Source organism: Nipponia nippon, unplaced genomic scaffold, assembly GCF_047370975.1.
Source record: "Nipponia nippon isolate SJK-2023a ecotype South Korea unplaced genomic scaffold, ASM4737097v1 scaffold_1, whole genome shotgun sequence".
Taxonomy (NCBI): Eukaryota; Metazoa; Chordata; class Aves; order Pelecaniformes; family Threskiornithidae; genus Nipponia; species Nipponia nippon.
The window spans coordinates 30,122,906-30,137,815 of NW_028262290.1; the positions used below are offsets into that span (position 1 = coordinate 30,122,906).

The 14,910-nt window shown below is 38.3% G+C and overlaps 1 protein-coding gene across 12 annotated transcripts in view; it reads right to left on the minus strand.

Moving 5' to 3' along the window:
• The window catches only part of RALYL (RALY RNA binding protein like), a 394,972-nt gene that overhangs the window by 16,274 nt on the left and 363,788 nt on the right, over positions 1-14,910 (minus strand). For all 12 annotated transcript variants that reach the window (XM_087750703.1, XM_087750726.1, XM_087750713.1 and 9 more), the window contains 2 exons: positions 9,908-10,021; positions 5,142-5,320 (listed from right to left, as the gene is read on the minus strand). In XM_087750703.1, the coding sequence (XP_087606829.1) occupies positions 5,142-5,320; positions 9,908-10,021 (293 nt within the window). The remainder of the gene's footprint in view (positions 1-5,141; positions 5,321-9,907; positions 10,022-14,910) is intronic.

The window sequence follows — 14,910 nt, forward strand, 5'->3', positions numbered from 1 at the left end:
AATCATTGGGATCACATGCTCTACCAGAAAACACTGTTTGCTCTACTGAATGCTTAACTACTGAACCACTGCTGTGCTATTATTATTATAGTTATTTATTATGAAAGGCTGACAGTTTGATAGAAACTATTCTTCTCAGGCAATGTAATATAGATATGAATGCTTGTGTATAACTCATTCCAATTAATTAGTTTGTTGGTATTTTATTAAGCATTAGCCGAAAGTGATTTTTTTCCAAATCTATGATACTTCAGGCTTTCAGCTAATTAATTGGATGCCACCGTTGTTATTTACAAGGGGATTGTGATGATAAGTTATAGTTCATTTTGAGTCAGTGCTTCCTCGATGATTGATTAGCACCATTTGAAACAGGCTCAGAGAAGTTATATTAAATGCTCTGGGCCTGCACTGGGTTGTCCAGCTGCTAAATCAGCAGAGTAAGGAAACCACCATGCAAGCAGATTCACAAACGCTTTTCCTGCATGCTCTCAGTCGCACCACACACTGCTAACACTATTTGTAGTAAGGAGAAGGGGCTTATTTTAGAGGCACTGAGGCCAAGCTGCTTTACAAATATCAAAACGTGTGTTGGAGTGTGCAGCAAAGGTGCTTTTCTGCTCTCTGCTGTGTAGCCACAGGAATAAGATGAGGTTATTGGCTTTGCTTCCCACTCCTTACAATTTAAAGCCCTGCCAGGAACCTGAAAACTGCTTGATATCACTGATGATCTGTGTTATGATGATTTGTGACCTGTTTGTGATTTCTGTTGAGGTGAATTTAGTAAACATGAAGATCTTTCTTCATAGGAGCTTGTTTTCTGTAAGGCAAGATGGGAAGCTGCATAGGTGTGCTGTTTTCTACACAGAGCTGTTGAGGGACAGTTTAGATTAAAAGCAATAACAGTGGATGTGTTCGCACTAGGAGGGAACACAAAGATTTTAAATTCACTGCAACTAGAAACTGTTCAATGTGAGGAGCTGATAGAAAGCTTGACTCATGGGTCCTGTAAAATCTGGGATAGCCAACTGCTTGGGTTTTTATCTAAAAGGAACAAAGGAAACAGACCTGAAGTTTTCATCTGCTCCAGCAACCTCTGATGATCAGTTAAGTGACATGAGTTGTAGAGTAAGCTCAAGACCTACATTCCAAGTTAGTGATTATTTTTTATATTATTTTATATATATATATAAATAGCTACATATATATATATATATACACAATATATTATCACATGCCCTTGTACAAAGGGTAGAGGAAGGCCAACGTGTAAGAGCAGATGGGTGAGAAGCATATGACACTCTTCACTGAGCAAGTTGAAGTTAACTATTTGACTCTGTCAGTGTCTCCTAGCATAGCTGTACATAGCTGGATCCTATATCTGAAATCACCATTTAAAGAACTCTTCAGTATGTCAATGCAGCAAAAGTCTTTGGGGATTGTTCTAAAAAGATCCTCAAGCTGGAGTGTCTGCAGCACTGGAGACACTTACTGAGACATCTTTGTGTGCAAACAGTTGTTACAAAAGAAACTTTCACAAGACATGATGTTTGATGACTGTAGCAGATACTTCAAATGCAGCATGTCTTGAATTAGAGTTCAGATGGGCAATCAAGTTATTGTGGCGTAAAACTTTTTCTCACTTCAGCTGAGCCATAACGACTGTTTGTGGGCATGTCTTTAGTCCACAGAAAATGACAATGCAGGGATGAACAACGTCCTGATCTAAATGGTGGATGAAGAAGGTGTACAGCTGTTGAATGTGATGTGTTTTTGTGTGTGCAGCCAGGCAGGCAAATGAAGAGGCTAAAGCCTCCTTAAATCCATGCCTGGCTTAACTCAGACTGCAGGCTAAAGTACTTCGCATTTCTTTACAGTTGGTTTAGGCTGAAAGCAGGCATGAGGACAGCTGCCATCACCCAGTTAATGTGTAGTAACCTGTTCCTCCAAATAGACGGTGTGTGAATTTAGAGAACTGATCCTACCACCTAAACCCGCAGCATGCATCCTGCATAGTCACTTCCTCTGCAAGTTAGAAACAGAAATAGAGAAAGAAATATATTTTTGAGTCCTCTAGTCCAAAGATGCAGACCCACATACACAGATTCAGAGGCTCCATTCTGGCAGCATCTGGACTTGGCAGCAGGTCTGTCCTTGTTGAACACTTCCCTTTACTGACAGCCTTAGGGCTGGTCACAGGGAAAAAAAAAAAGAGACAACAGAGTATTGTGTTCAGCAAAAAGAATCCTGCAGCATATTATTGGCAAATGGCTTGGCAGGAGATTTACAGCTAAATATGAAGCACTGCAAAAAACGTTAAGATCTAAATTTAAGGCATGTTGCTCTCTCCCTCTAATAATATTTTTCAGACTAGTGGACTCACGACCAATTTTTGGTGCTGAGCTGACTTCAGAACATTAGCTATGCCCATTTCAAATGTTTTTCTGTTTGCTCTGCTGCTCTTAGTGATGAAAGAAAAGATTTTTTTTCATCATCATCCTAAATCCCTTTAGCTTTATATTTGGAAACGATTATAGATTTCATTAAAAAATGCCCTTTGGAGGGATATTTCTTATTCTGAGTCCAAGGTTATGTTTTTACACATGGAAAGTTTGTCCTAATTGTTCACATTTAACACTTTTTATGCTAACCCCCCCTTTTTTCCTCAAATGACTTGTAACTGGCTCCATTCCAAAATGACACATTTGCTATTAGCCAGCTCTTTTTCCTAAATAACTTAGTTTTCATAAAACAGGAGAACAACATCTGTTAGGACTTCTTGTTTTATAACAAGCTTATCTATCTATTTTAATTTTCACAAAACAGAGGGTAATGCCAGATAGGAGGGCACAGAACAGGTAGAATCACACTGAAATCCCAAGTATTCCTATTGGGGTATTCACGATATATTTGATGATAGTACTCTTATTGACTTTCCAGTTATACAGCTATCAGTGATTGGACTGGAAAGTAAAACTTATAGGAACTGGCCATTATATCTACATAAATATATGTAAGCATAAGTGAAAACCAGACTAAATTACAATATGCATCATAAAATACCAGCTTCATATTATAACAGTACTGGCCAATACTGCCAAGTATTTGGGTAAAAACTGTAGAGGAAAGATGCACAGTTCAATTTATAATTGCCTCTCTGTGGGAAACACCCATTGCCTGAGATTTCTTTGAAGTAATCCTTTGCAGAGCAATCCTTTATCCAATCCATAACAGTTTTTCATTCACTGACCTCCCTAGGCTTTGTAAAAGAAAGAAAGTGTTATTATCCCATTGTAGCAGGGAGGAAAACTAAGGTGAAGCAGCCTCTTCCAAAGCTTGAGGAAAATGGCAAGGGAGGATGAAAAGCACAAGGATGGGGGGATATTGTTCATGAGCACTAGGACGCAAAGCAGAGGACACCCCTCTCCATGTGCAAGGAGCCACCTCCTCCCGGCACACAAGGGGCTCAGTAATGGCATGCAGAGAAACTGGAGCTCGTTCCTACCTGTGCCTTAGATGTGTGGCTCAGACCTCTGAGCTGTCTTTGGAGCCGCGTCTGCAACACACTGCATTTCAACTAATGCCATAACATAAATCTTGGAAAGGCTTTTTAGCTTGGAAGCAGTGGTGTGCAAATGTGGCTGTGCTGATTCCAGCCTTTCACTGCTAATGAAGTCTTCCTGTGCTGCTTGCTTTTTAGAAAAACTTTCCTGCTTAGGCCTTTTCTAGATGAAAAAAGTCTTCTACATCACGCTTAATTATATAGTGTAGATATATGCTAAATATGTCATACCCACAGGGTGACATGATGGCACTGAACAGTCAGAAGCTAATATACTGTACGTTAACTTCCCCACTTAGTTGTCTGCAGTAGGAAGTCTGACACCTAATTCGTACAAAACCCACCCGTCTTGCTAAACTATGGTCACCCCTATTGCTAATATCACTTCAGCTGATCAGGTATTAGCCGTGGTGGGATATTATATTTACAACTAACTCTTTAGTCATTACATAATTTCAACTTCCTACAAATTCAGAGTGGCAACTGCTTACAGAGGTCCGTCATACCTATACAGGAGAACCTGTTTCTTTGAGAAAAAGTGATAATGTCATCTATTCTACATCACATGTTAAAAGATGAGGGGATTCAGGTTGTAGTGGTTTTTCCTGGGCATAATGCCATTCAGGATTTATAAATTCAAGAGGGCCTGGCTAAACAGAAACAGACCCTCATATGAGCTGTAGGTTTAAATTGCTTTTACAGTAAGCAATACAAAACACTAGTTTTTCGCATGTCCTGTTACTCCAGACTTGGTGTTGGTTCAGCTGTGCCCATTGCTGATTGAATTCTGTTAGCATCACTGAATGATTTTTACAGTGCAGACATGATTAAATGTGTGTTAAAAAGCAAGCAGGGACAGTGACACTGAGCAACAGAAGTGATTTCTGCTCAAAGCAAAAGAATATGAAAGCTGGGAAGTATTATAGAGTATTATAGAATCTAAAACAATGTGACTGATCCATTCTTATTAGGAATGAAGAAAAAGGTATAAATCTGACTTTCAAAATATTTTTTAATATTTTTCTAGTAGAATTTATAATTTTAACAACATGAAGGGCATTTCATGAAAGGTGCAGGCTCAGGCTGGAAACCCAAATATTTCTTAGCTGAATATTTCTAGGGAAAAATCCTTCCATCAAAAAAATCTGTAGCCACCAACACAGCCTGCAGAAGATACACATGGAAGACAGGGACTGGGGGAGCACATGTTTACTAATGAGAAAATTCTCCATTCTAGAATCTTATTTGATTTTTAAATGCTCCAGTTAGGAAAACATGGTTGCTTTTCTTTTTTTCCCCTCATCTACATGTCATTAAATGTAAAATAATAAATGTAAACCAATTTAAAGTACATTTCATTTCCTTTCTAAAATCACCAAGTGTAGTAAAATGTATTTTTCTTGTTTATCCTCAGAGGGGCCTATGCTTAATTGATACTACAGCATATGAAGGATGTAGGACTAGGCACTAGTTACAGAACGTCACAGTGCTGCTGTGAGCTTTTTTTGTTAACCCAAATTGTTGGTTCTCTGTGGTTACTTGTAGCAACTGCACAGACAGACATGGCATGGTTATTCCTTACCAGCTCATTGCTGCCATCCTCATCAAAATCCTCCTCTATTCCATCAGTCATTTCTTCTCCATCCCCATCTGCATCTGGCCCTCCTTCAATTGGCTCTTCTGTAGAGTTATCTGCATTCTCTGATATGCACTCTTCTTGAATCAAATCAGCATTATCTTCCATTTGTTTCTTTTGAGCTTCTGTAAAGAAAACATACTCTATAGAGATTCAGTAGCCTTCCCTATTGGTGGCAAAGAAAAGTGCTCTGAGGAAGAAACCTGAGCTTCCCATCTCCGGATAAGCTAGCTTTGTAAAAATCAGTGTGTTAATATCTACCAGGCAAATATGATCAAAATCCTTGTTTTCAAAATTAACGCATAAATCAACCATAGTACCAACATGCTCATCTATCCCATGCAGTGGATGAAGGCTTGATTTACCAGCAGATCCAGCTTTTTGATTTTCTGGACTTTGCTTTGCCCTGGGAATCCAATTGGCATAGTCACCATATATTTATTTATCTGCAGCCAATGAGAAGTACATAAATCTCTGTGCTCTGAGAAGCAGAAGGCTGTTAATTGCCAATAAGTGAACAAGGATTTGCATAAATTTGCTGTGAGTATAGCGCAATGACCATACAGATAATCAACAAATCCTTCTAGACAACTGAACGTATTTTTTAGGGAGCAAAGTAACAGTTTCTCCCCGTTGGTGTAATGTGCCGAGGCAACTGGAGAATGCTCCCCTTCAATTACCCAAATATAGGGCTTCCTATAATTTCTACAAAGTGGTGAAAAGAAAGACCATTTCCATGGAGGCCCAGAGGATCTGTTCTGGTTGGCTTAGCACAGATAGCTTCATTGTTGTGATTATGTATTGCGAGATTCCTGGATATGCTGAAGAATTTCAGCCAGCAGAAATCCAGAGGAGGATTGAGGGAGGAATGGCAGACTGGCCAGAAGAGAGGTTGGAAGAATCAGGGTCTTATTCCTATGCACATCAGGAGTTTAGATGAAAAGCTTTATGTACTCAAAGTGAATACGGACCAGAGAATTGGTTGCCTGTAGCAGGAATGTCAATGTCTTTTCAGTCTGCGGGTGACAATACCCATCAATGATCAAATTTCTGGAACAAAACTATTTCTTTCTTTGTTAGATTGACTGTTCTCTAACACTAGTAGTGCATCACCTATCTTGTTGGACAGGCAATGAATCTGCAGATTGCCTGTGAAGTTCTGTATTTTTCATCTCTATGAATTTATTATTATTTTACTATAAATTATTACCAGCTGCATATAATATTCAAATCTGCTCACACTTTTCTGTATCATAGTCTTAAACCAAGACATTTGTTTTTCCTTCTACCTCTGCACATTTATTTTGCAACTTACTTTCATCTCTTCAGTCTTTGTTAGTCTCTAATCCCTCATTTTCAAATTCATTTACTGAAGACACATAACAAGTAAGCTTTTCTCCATTAGTCACATAATTTCTCCAGAAAGTTTCTTGAACGTAAAGAATAAAATGTCATCTTAGATAACTACTTTGACAGTACTGTAGTCATGCATTTTAGTAGAAGACAGCCCATGGAGCCTCATCATGTATTGGTAAGGTGCTCTATACAATACCATGCTAGTTATAAGTCATTGTGTTGCTTACCGTGCAAGGAAATGTGGATTGAATCAGCTATGCCTACTATGTCCTGCCCCATCACCTTCTGCTTCAAGCCACTTCTGAGATTAACCTAGCTGTGGCAGTGACAACTGAATCAACTTTGGTCAAGGCTTTCAAAAAGGGTTCCTGAAATTATGGACTTAATACATTTAAATGGGGAAACTTTTAAGATACAGCTGCAAAAAAAATAGCTCACTTACTTAATTGTCTGAACGAGAACATAGACTGGGTTCTTCAGAGGAGTCTAAAATACCAGCTCAGCATCTAACTCTTTTGGGCTCTTCTGAGAAGGTAAACTTAAGATCCTACCTTTCAGCACCCATCTCTGATATTACAGGGAGAACATTCTCCTGTAACAATTTTTTTCACATCTGAGCAGCTTCTTACCCTCGCTTCCTGATTCAGATTTTTACAAAGAGAGGAGCTATTCCTGCAGTTTCCTTATGAACAGGAAATCCTCTTATCTATATTCCCCCTATTAGAATGGTCAGACGTTGATAATAGTACAAGACAGAACATCAACCATTATTGTAAGGAGAGTTTTCATGCAGCTGTAGAGCAGTAACCAATGTATGCACTGAGCTTGTCCAGCTTGTCTGTTTAACCTGTCACATTCCTCCAGATGTATAACTTTTAAGACTAATAATTAAATATTCTTCATGAAAGTGATGCAAACTTAAAAAAACAAAAGGGCAAGACGGTGGCTTGATTTTTGTTTTGTGTAAATGAAACATAGATCCTCCCTCTGATCCCAGTCTTAGTGAGGCCACACCTTCTGGCAGAGGAAAGTAAGAAATAATATTGCCAAACCATAGAGAAGGAACAAAATCATCTCAGATCTGACATCGTAAATGAAATAGTTCAACTACTCATGTAGCCTTATCTTATACAAATCTTTTCGCTGAGGAAGCAATCATCTGCAGACTAATCACCCAGGCTGCATAACCCTCTTCATCAGCTCAGGCGACTTAAATGGGGATCCAGGTTTACTGGTGTTTCTGAGGTATTTTTGTTACTCACACCCTCCGATGAGAGGCAAGAAATATGGGGGACAGGTTTTGCACCTGATGTTTTAAAACATCAACAATTTGAAACTAGTTTTTAATCTCTGAGGAGATTATTCATTTCTTGTCTTCAAAAGGCATAACAGTATGATTCAATACAAATCAACGTTTTCCTCTTTGAGCTGATTTCTATTTAAATGAGTTCACTACAGTCCTTTAACAAAAGTGAAAATTGGATATCAAAGTACAATGACATGCAGGTTGTTTTGCATAGTAATGGATTTTATATAAAAGCTTCCTGAAGTAGGGATGCGCCATCTGAGAGCATTTCAGTACACAAGTGATTCAATGGAGTGCCTTGCAATTACATCTTCACTGATTATACCAACTTTTATCTAACTTGCATAAAGTACAAAATAGAATATAATGAATACATATTGTGTATGGTTCTCCTAAAAGAGATAATCACACTCTGTACTAATGGTTTACCTTAGACTTGGAAAAAAACATTCAACTTATTTTGTGGGGTAAACTATAACAGTTGAAGGATTGGTCCTTGTCTGTCAACTTAGAAAATGATTGTAAATAAAAGGTAGATTTTTTTAAAAAGCTGGGGTTTTTTGTTGCTTGTTTGTTTGTTTGTTTTTTAAATTGTTAACCGCAAAATAGTGTTCTGCCCTAGGAAGACATTAATTAGAGTTATTTCTGAATGCCAGCAGGAAACTTCTGGGTTCAGAGAGATACCCCAGCAACAGATCAGCAAATAGGGCAGGCACGGGAACAGGAGGGATCCAGATCTAAATATCTGTATCTAATATTTTGCCTGTGTCAAGTTCATGAACCTCAGCTCCTAATTCCCACCAATGTTTTAGACAGTCTTGATGGACCTCTCTTTATGTGTCCTGTTGGGTCTTTTTGGCTTCACGTAGCTGATTGGAGTTAGGCAAGGGACACAAATCTGAGTGCCCAGACACCCAGGCAGCTGTGGATTTTGAGGCAGAATTTCTTTCACACATTTCACACAAAATGCATAAAAAATTTTCATCAGAGAATGGAGGGGGAAAAAAATAAGAACATTGAGATTTTTCATGCGATAAGGCTTCTGTTTCACCACTGGCTCTCATCAAAATCAGCTTGCTAGTACACAGCTTCTGTACAGAGATATACCATGTGATTTATAAGGAAATAGCCAAGAAAATACCATAGACAGGGGTGAGAACTGAGATTGTTTTCTATATGTACTGTGGTGAAAATACAACCTTATAAATCCCTTATAACTGCTCAGTATGGCTTTAAAGTGCTGTTAGGTGAGATCATTCAGCTAACAAAATGATTGCTGCAATGACAGAAATAAAGATCTTGATTAAATTAAAAAGCAGTGTTGGATTTTGTCATTCCCAAGGTTTGCCTCAAAAGAAAAAAACATTTCAAGCTAGAGAAAAGCTGAACTAGAGGTGCAGCCAGGTTTGCAGAGATGTGAGAGCTTCACACAGTAGTTTAGACTGAAAGGGATCTCTGAACTCTCCGAGTGCAATCCCTCTTCAAAGCAGGGCCAAACTCAAAGTTTGGTCCAGGTCCATGGACCCTTGGCCCAATGAGCTTTGAACACCTCCAAGGATGGAGCTACTACAGTCTCTCAGGGCAACCTGCTATGCTGTCTGGTTGCATCTCTTTTCCTTATATCAAGCAGGAATTTCCCTTGCTGCAACTTGTGACTATTGCCTATTGCCCAGGCAATAGTTCCTGATATAGATCATCTAATAATTCTTAATGTGGATACCACAAGCATCCCCAAGGTCAACAACTTCTAACATAATTCTGTTCAGTTAATTTTTTAGTGCTGTTTTGTTTTTTGTTTCCAGAACATTTAGTAAGAATCTTTTTTTTTTCCTACTACACCATAGAAAACAATTCTTGAAATGATTTTGCATGCTCTGTGAAGAATATTAATTTATCGTGCCAACAGTTCTACCTGAGAGTTAATTTACGTTGCTTCAGGACCCCATTATGTAGCAAAATTCCTGGAAAGCTTCTCTTCTCTCTGTCTGTCTGATTGACTGGTAACTAGGTTCTAACTTAATTCATGTGACAACAAATTGCTTTCACCTACCTGCTTCAGCTTTTTGCTGCTTTTCAATCTTTTCCAGTCTCCCTAGCAAGGAGTCAATTTTTGTTTTGATTTGGGTTAATTCCTTCTTGATTGTTTGCAACTCATCTGATTTCACTGTGAAAAGAGAGTAAAGATGCAAAACATGAAATAAACTATATTTGCAGCCCCCCACGAACAAAAACATGTTCTTTTTTCTTTCCTCTGTAGATCAAAGTCTACTTTCTCATTTCTGTCAGTATTTTTAGAGATTTAACTTTTAAAATGAACATTGTTAGTTAAAAATGCTGAATCCTAGGAAATCACAAGATACAAAACCATAGTGGCAAGGGGTCATGTGAGGCGTATTCTGTAATAAGCATTTAAGGCAAAACATCTCAAGGGCATGCTTAGTAAATCCAAGTAATTTTTACTGAAAAACATCCTATAGTGAAAGAATGATTCAAATATGACAGACAGTTCACAGTCTTGCAATAATATTTTGCTGGATTATTTTGTTATAGTAACAACAATAACAAAAAGATCCCTCACAGTATCAGTAGGTATTTTTCAACAAGAGTGAATGGTAACATAAATACCAGGGAGTCAGGAATGCAATGTTATGTTCCAGTCAACAACTTCATTGCAATAGGTGTTAAGTATTATTGCTTCAAAAGCTTTCAGTTCTGGTAATTTCTTGTACTTTTTCCAGCTATAGATAACATAGGAAAATATTTCTTTTTATGATCACATCCAGGGACACGGAGGCAATGCCCACAAATTAAGAGCTGAAGTTTCCAAATCTTTGTTGCATTGCATTACTCTTCATTTATGTACATTATTGCACTCTTGTTGTCTAATGTAAGGAGTAACTGCTTTGGAGATGTTTTGGCTTCGGAAGAAACAGCACTGCAGCACTCATGAACGATCTCATTATTATGGCATTATCAGGGTGTGTTCTTATGCTCAGAAGATAGTCCAAACAGATCCACTTGCCCCATCTGTGGTAAGATATCATGTTGAAAATGTGAAGAGGAGAAAATGGGGGCCCTGTGCTAGCACAGGAAAATAAAGCCATTTGTAAAGGTCAAGAGTAGATAACAGATGTCACTCTTACAATTCTTGTAGGAAGAAATGGACTATCACCTTAAACTATGAGGCACTGGCAATGGGAAAGCACTGAGCAGTATTACTGTTCCATTCTTACAGCTGCTGAAGCAGGATGTTCATTGACTTTGGGGTGTGTATCCTGAGCAATGGGAGAGCCCTTAGTGAGCCTGGGAAAAGGAACGTTCTGCCATGGAGAAGGACATGTTCCCTTTCTGTCTGAAGGGTCTTCTGGCTGCATCTTGCCTTATCAGTCCTGTTCATTGACTCATGAGCATGTGTCTCATGGGTATTTTTTATTGGACAGTCAAAATCTGATGATGAAGTGTGCAGTCAAGATACTGCCTGCTTCAGTGGTAGTAAACAAGTATGTGTTTACCTCTAAATCAGCGTTATTGGAAACTTGGAGCACATTCACTGAGGGTGAAACCAAGGCTTTTTATCTTAGAGTTTGGGTCATGTGCATTATAGTTATAACAAGTCAGCTAAAGGCAGTAGGTTGCTATATGTGGTAATGAACTTGTTTAATCACATGCTCGTATTGAGAAATTGCATGTCTCAAAATATCATAGGCTGAAACCTCTGATCTCATATTGAATGAACAGTAGGCCTTAGAGAACAAAGCTTAAAAGTAATCTTTGTGCTAGACTCTTATAAGCTATACAGTATTTAATGGAATTTTTCAGTATATTTATAGAGCAAGGCCTTAAAATGTTCTTGGATAAATAACGGGTCACTGTCCAATCCCCTAGATTTGTAACAAAATGTTAAGATTCTGACAACTATATATTTAGAAGGTTACTGCTTCCCCAGGGGCAGTGGTTGGTCTGTGCGAGTAGCAAAGCGGCACAGATTCCAGGGGGAAATGGTGTGAATCTGTCCAGTGGGGAATGCTGAGTGTCTGCAGCAGTCCGCTATGAAGCCAGCTGGCAACAGATCCTGTGTGGCCAAGCTGTTGCGACAGAGGAGGTTCCTTGACTGGCAAACAGCAGGTTTGCCAAGGCTAAAAGGTCAAAAGTCAGAAGAGACACCACAAGGACCTAATGAGATTTGTTCCCAATCTAAAAAGCAAAGCATTTGCATTTCTGAATTTGGTGAGGAAACGGGCACATACATAGGGCTACTGTTCAACTCGGGTCAAACCTTCTGCTTCACAGGGGCTTCCCTGTGGCGTCTCAGTGAGAAATCAGTTTGGGAAGAAGACTGCGTCAGAGGGAACACAGAAATAACAGCAGGGATTCAAAAGCAAGCAAGGATGCTATAAACGACTGAGGAGCTTTATTGCTACTTTGCAAGATTCCCTTATGCCAAAACTGTTTACTCAAACTTTGGTCACTGAATCTTCAATTTATCATTCACATTTAATAAGGTCATTAAATAGGAGATTCCATCATACAGTCAATCACTTCAAGTTAACAGTAAAAAGGACTGAAAAAAAAAGGAGGAAGATTTTCAACAAATCTACACGTTCCAAATTTCCATCCTAGTTCCAGTATTGCGGTGGTGTAGTTATTTGAGTTACTTATTGTCTTAATTTGCAGGGAATTGTACAAATCTTCAGAATCATTATCCTAGAGAAAATCCACTCTCGATTATATTGTACTGGGTATTTCTGTAGTGAGCAGCAATTACTAAAGACAAAGTATGAAGGGTCCTGATGAACAACAAGCTGAATATGAGCCAGCAATGCACCCTTGTGATAAAGAAGGCCATCAACATCCTGGGCTGCATTAGGTGGAGTGTTGCCAGCAGGTTGAGGGAGATGATCCTTCCCCTCTACTCAGCACTGGTGAGGCCACATCTGGAGTACTGTGTCCAGTTCTGGGCTCACTGGTACAAGAGGGAATGAAGACGACAAAGTCAGACTCTTCTCAGTAGTGCCCACTAATATGTCAAAGACCGTTGGCATGAATTAAAGCACAAGAAATTCCACCTAAACACAAGAAAAAGCTTTTTTTTTTTTTTTTTCCCTCCTGTGAGAGTGGTCAAACACTTACACAGGCAGCCCAGAGAGGCTGTGGAGTCTCCATCCTTGGAGATATTCAAAAGCCATATGGACACAGTCCTGGAAACCTGCTGTAGGTGACCCTGCCTGAGCAGGGCAGTTGAACCAGATGAGCTCCAGTGATTTTGTGATTCTATAGTATAGAGCTTGGGAAAAACTTTAGGCTTTTTAAGCACAGTGTTATGACAAAGATAAAATGTAAAGACTGTAAATACTGTACTTCAGGTGTCCTGCTTTGGGTATATAAATTCTCCTTTAAAATTTCATGGATTTTTTTTTTTTTTAAATTGATCTCAGGCAAGAAATAAAGCAGTTGATAAACATGAAACCAGAGCTGCATGTGTCCAAAATATCTGTTCATCTGCTTTTGAGTAATAGAATAGGAAAATAAAGTAGCTTACTGCTTTTTTTTTTTTTTTTCCTATTAACAGATAAGCAAAAGCCAGCAGGTGACAGAAATCCATGTATTGAAAGGAAAAGAAATTATTAATGAAATTCCTCAAACACTGGCACCAAAATGGCTAAATATTGTCAACAACTTTGATACAAAAATGTAAACAAACAGGTGAAATTTGCTGATGACATGAAATTGGAAGGTATCATCTATTCAGAGTGAACTGGAATGGAAAGAGGAGTCAGGTGATTTTAAGGAATGCTACATTATAAAAAAGATGAAATGGAATTGCACTGAAAAAAATTCCTGTGCTTGATTGACTAACAGCAGAACTCCTACTCTTAACGTGGAAGCTCATCAGCTGAAAAAGTCAGGAACAGAATTATCCTTGGTTCTAGTTGTAGTCTCAGGTTGACAATAGGATATCACTATAATGCAGCCATGAGAAAGAAAATGCAGTTCTAGGATCTGTCAAATGATGTATTGCTAAAGATGGGGAAGTACAATGAAGTACAAATTGATTCATCTACAAAACATGATTCAGATTCCTTTGGAAAGAAATGTCATGTATTTTTATCTAAGCCCTTCATGTTTAATGTAAAATATTTTATCATATTGTATTACTTTAGATTTCACTGAAAAATGGGTTAGCTGATGAAGCTAAATATAAACTATACAAGTCAAAATTAATTTAAAGGCATAATTCAGTACATATTGTAACATCTTAAGTGTCTAGTCCTCAATCTCAAGCACACGGCATAAAAAATTTGATTAGTGTTTTCCTCCTGTTTTCAGATGTGTAAAATGAAAATACATATTCCAAGAACTTCAATTTCTATATTGTCAGAAAAAGTGAGTTTTTCCCAGTTCTAAACAGTAATCTGCATCTGCTGCTTCCTACCATTAACATGAAAAGCCACTATGTGTAGTTTCCACACCAACATGTTTCATTTTGTGAGTTACTTCTGATAATATGGAAAGGTTGATTTACTATTTTCTCGTCTTTGGAGTTAAAAAGAAAACAAAATATTGTCAACTGATCCTTGAAAAATTATAGATTCCGAAAAGAAATCAAAGCCTCCTAGCTTATTTTGTGTTTTGGAAGCAAACAGAACACATATTACTACTTTTTAGTAGAACAAGAATTTACTGCACTGGATGGCAGACATCATTTTTGCAGACGTACTCATCAGTGAGCAAGGCATTTTTGATATTATGTTTTTATAACATCTTTGCTGTGTGCCACAACAAACATCAGGGATTGCTGGTTTTCAGAAGTGAGTTCCTCTAATCCTGATAATTTCACTGAGGGGTCCCCTGTGTTCTGACCTTTAATACAACATGTATGGGTTCATTTTCTGGATTCAATATGAGTGTGGAGAACAGCTATAAGAACAGTTATGCCTATGAGGTTTCTACATAAATCTGAAAAGTCTGTTCAGGGATGTGATCTCATGAGAGTTTTGTTATTTGGGGGTGAACTCGTTCAAGCATAGCCAATGCCATTTTGACATAGTTAAT